This window comes from Mugil cephalus, chromosome 1, assembly GCF_022458985.1.
Source record: "Mugil cephalus isolate CIBA_MC_2020 chromosome 1, CIBA_Mcephalus_1.1, whole genome shotgun sequence".
NCBI lineage: Eukaryota > Metazoa > Chordata > Actinopteri > Mugiliformes > Mugilidae > Mugil > Mugil cephalus.
In genome coordinates, this window is record NC_061770.1 from 37,593,309 (window position 1) to 37,597,444 (window position 4,136).

General features: G+C 38.4%; 1 protein-coding gene across 2 annotated transcripts; it reads left to right on the forward strand.

Annotated features, from left to right (window-relative positions):
- Positions 1-343: 343 nt before the first annotated feature.
- On the forward strand, positions 344-3,870 carry LOC125012410. 2 transcript variants are annotated; one of them, XM_047592364.1, is made up of 7 exons: positions 344-549; positions 713-1,054; positions 1,188-1,229; positions 1,419-1,460; positions 1,570-1,677; positions 3,419-3,450; positions 3,701-3,870. In XM_047592364.1, the coding sequence occupies exons 1-7, from the start codon at positions 507-509 to the stop codon at positions 3,800-3,802; spliced, it is 711 nt and encodes a 236-aa protein (XP_047448320.1). In that variant the 5' UTR covers positions 344-506; the 3' UTR covers positions 3,803-3,870. The 2 variants fall into 2 exon arrangements, with proteins under 2 accessions (XP_047448320.1, XP_047448311.1); XM_047592355.1 differs by lacking the exon at positions 344-549 and having other exon boundaries at positions 587-1,054.
- The last annotated feature ends 266 nt before the right edge of the window (positions 3,871-4,136 follow it).

Genomic DNA, 4,136 nt, shown 5'->3' on the forward strand with positions numbered 1-4,136 from the left:
AGATCAGCAGCTTCTGAAATACTCCACCAACAACCATACCACGTATTTGTGTTAACAAGCAATTTAACAAGTGTACCTTTTAAAAACCTCTGGTTTAATATGGCTGCACTAATCTACAGAACTTGCTACAGGTCCCTCTCTCAATCTCAATGTGTGACATTTACAACAACACAACTGTTTATGGAAACAACGATTACACAACATGAAGACTACAGAGGTTATGTTTAAAGCTGAGGATGTGATATTTATACCATGGAAATTAAAAGAACAAGTGATGCTTTCATTTAGTACATGTTGACTGCGTCGTTAATACTATGGTTGGAATGTCACTTATTCTGTAATGATGGAGACTGAATCAACCCTAACTGCCCTGAAAGCACTAAGGTAACTGGCTACAAACAACGGGGTAGGAAACACAAACACCCCGCCTCTTTACTTTAAAAGCTCATCCTTCCTGGGTTCACTACATTTACGGACATTGCAGAGCTCCAGTCATACTCACAACCATGAACTTTACTCTGATAACAGCTTTTAGTCTCTGCAGCCTCTGTAAGTATCGACTTTAATTGTTCCTAACTTCACTCCTCAAAGTATTGTTGTATGGTTAGTCTGTCATCATTTAATACATTTACTTGCTACTTGACTTTCTTCATTTTATTTCCCTCATGTCACTTTAAAACAAGTAACTCTGTTGTTTCTCTGTTGGTTTCAGGCTGGTTCTCTGTCTCAGGTTCTCAGTTTAAGAGTATGAAGATCCAGTCGGGTCAAGACGTCACACTCACATGCTCCAGTATCGACAACTATGATACTTTGATAATGTGGTTCAGAGTGGTTGACCGAACCTCATTCAGTTATATCTATACTGTGTATCCATCTGGCCAAGTTGCTACAAAAAATGATCAATTCCCATATGGAAAATATGACACAAGCTCCAGCAACTCCTCCGTCTCTCTCACAATCAAGTCAGTGGATTCATCAGACTCTGGGTTGTATGTCTGTGGAATTATCAGAGCTCAAAATCTCCGTTTAAGTGGGACACATGTAATGATTGATGGTAGGTTGTAATGTCTTTAATTTTAATGGTACATTTGTTTGGTCAAGACATTTTATACTTATGACACAAAGAGATGCTTTGATGTATATAACCCAAACGTAAAACCAAGACTGAATTTATCTTTATTTAAAAGGCACTGATGAGTCTGATGGTAACATGGACAGCAAACATAAAAGTAAGAATTTCCTTCATTTTTGTGTCGTCTCAAATCTCTAAAGTGAAAATAGAGACTAACTTTCTTTCTTACTGTTACTGATACATTTTGTTTGTCAAGTTATTTTCTGTGCATAATACAAAGAGATGCTTTGATGTAAATCATCCAAAAGTAAAATCAAGACTGAAATGATCTTTATTTATTTAAAAGGTGCTGACCAGCCTGATGGCAACATGGACAGCAAATGTAAACGTAAGAATTCCCTTCATATTTTTCTCCATTTCAACTTCAGTGTAATCTCAAATCTCTAAAGTAAAATAGAGACCAACTTTCTTTCATGTAACTTGTCTTTGTTGTAAAGAGTCTGATGAAATGGTAAAGCTGGTGAGTGTGGCCCTGGGTGGACTGACTGTTGTCCTTGTAATGGTCATCATTGGTCTGGTTATTCAAAACTTGAAGCTTAAAAAAGGTATCCAGTCTTTTCTTTAATGCTATATTCTAATATATATATATATATATATATATATATATATATACACAGTGGGGGAAATAATTGAATTTGTAAGTTTGCCCACTTCCATAGAAATGATCAGACTCTGGTTTTTATGGTTGTTTACTGGTTATGGGTATAGACAGAATATCAGTCGAAAATGCATAAAAAACACACAATCTAAAAGTTATAAATTGTTATGTATTTTATTAAGGGAAATAAGTATTTGATCCCAAAGCACAACACAAGTCAGTACTTTGTAGAGAAACCTTTGTTGGCAAGCACAGCGATGAGACGTTTCTTGTAGTTGGTCACCAGGTTTTGCACACAGCGCAGGAGGGATTTTGGCCCATTCATCTTTACAGACAGTCTCTAAATCCTTCAAGTTTCTTGGCTGCCTCTTGGAAACTCGGAGCTTCAGCTCCTCCACAGGTTTTCGATCGGGTTAAGGTCTGGAGATGACTAGGCCACTCATGACCTTAATATGCTTCTTCTTGAGCCACTCCTTTGTTGTCCTGGCAGTAGTGTTTTGGGTCATTGTCATGTTGGAAAACCCACCCACGAGGCATCTTCAGTGTTCTTGCTGAGGAAAGAAGGTTTTTGTCCAAGATGTTACAGTAATGGCTGCATTCATTGGCCCCATAATGCGTTGAAGTTGCCCTGTACCTTTGCTGAAAAACAGCCCCAAAACATGATGTTTCCACTCCATGCTTAACCGTGGGTATGGTGTTCTTTGGGTCATACTCACGTTTTTCATCCTCCAAACACGGCGGGTCGAGTTAATGCCAAATAGCTCAACTTTGGTTTCGTCAGACCACAGCACTTTCTCCCAAGCCTTCTCTGAGTCATTTAGATGTTCACTGGCAAACTTAAGGCGGGGCCTGTACATGTGCCTTCTTGAGCAGGGGACCTTGCGGGCACTGCAAGGTTCAATCCATAACGGCGCAGTGTGTTGCCAATGTTTTCTTGGTGACGGAGGTCCCAACTGCTTCCAGATCATTAACAAGCTCCTGCGTGTTGTTTTAGGCTGCTCCCTCACCTTTCTCATCATCATCCTCACTCCATGAGGCGAGATTTTGCGGGGGACTCCAGACCGAGGACAGTTGATGTCCTTTTATGGGTCTTCCACTTGCGAATAATGGCACCAATAGTTGTCACCTTCTCACCAAGCCTTTTGCTGATGGTTTTGTAACCTATACCAGCCTTGTGCAGGTCTACAATCTTGTCCCTGACATCTTTTGACAGCTCTTTGGTCTTGCCATGGTGCTGTAGAAGTTGGAATGGTAAGAAACTGATTCTTAGAGCAGGTGTGCTTTATATACATGACGAGTTAAGATCAGGAGTATTGGTAATTAGTTGACTGAGCATAGCTGTGTGCCACATGCCACCAGCCAATCTGTAGGAGCCTGAATTCTAAGTGAATTGTTGGGGATCAAATACTTATTTCCTTAATAAAATACATAACAATTTATAACTTTTAGATTGTGTGTTTTTTATGCATTTTCGATTGATATTCTGTCTATACCCATAACCAGTAAACAACCATAAAAACCAGAGTCTGATCATTTCTATGGAAGTGGGCAAACTTACAAATTCAGCAGGGGATCAAATACTTATTTCCCCCACTGTATATATATATATATATATATCATAAAATATAAATAAATAAAAAAAAAATTGTTAATGATCAATAACCAGATATTTTGTTTCTGTGACTCAGCCCAAGAAGAACAGAATCCAGTGCAAAGTCAGGTGAATTCACTTTTAACATTTACTTATTGTTCAGTAAAGCTTAATCCAAATCAGCCTCGATTGGTTTTGCTCGTCTCCAATAAATGGTGTGTACAACACGTACTGAATATTTAGAAATGTTCTGACATTGTGCTTTATGCCCAATATGAACAAGAAATTGCAGTTTGTCGATTAAAGAACACGAACATGTCTCTAACAACTGTAAAATTTCATGCTCAACATTACCTGGGACTATACTTTCTCTTCACAGAAACGTGGCCCTGATGACCTGAACTACGCTGCAGTGACTTTTCAAAAGAGAGAAAAAAGAAGACAGCCAGAGCCAAATGTTGTTTATGCTGCTACTAGATAGACTCAGGAGAATGTGAAAAGTATGCTGTATGATGTTAATATTTTCTGTGGCTTTTTATGGCTTTTTGATGCGAGGGGAAAACATCTGTAATAAAGACCCAATATTCATTCATCGTCATATTCTTTCTATGGATAACCTTTTGCGCTTCTCACTGTCAAAGTCTGTGTAGGCAAATAAAAATGATTAGTGTTTAATAGGAAGGGAGTTAAAAAAAACACTGACAACTGTCTTCATTGTATCAGTCTGAACTGTTAATGGGAAGAGACAGCATGTAATCTGAACTCAGACGAGGTAAAAATGAAGAGACCTGTTATTTGCTATCTTTCTGGAAAGA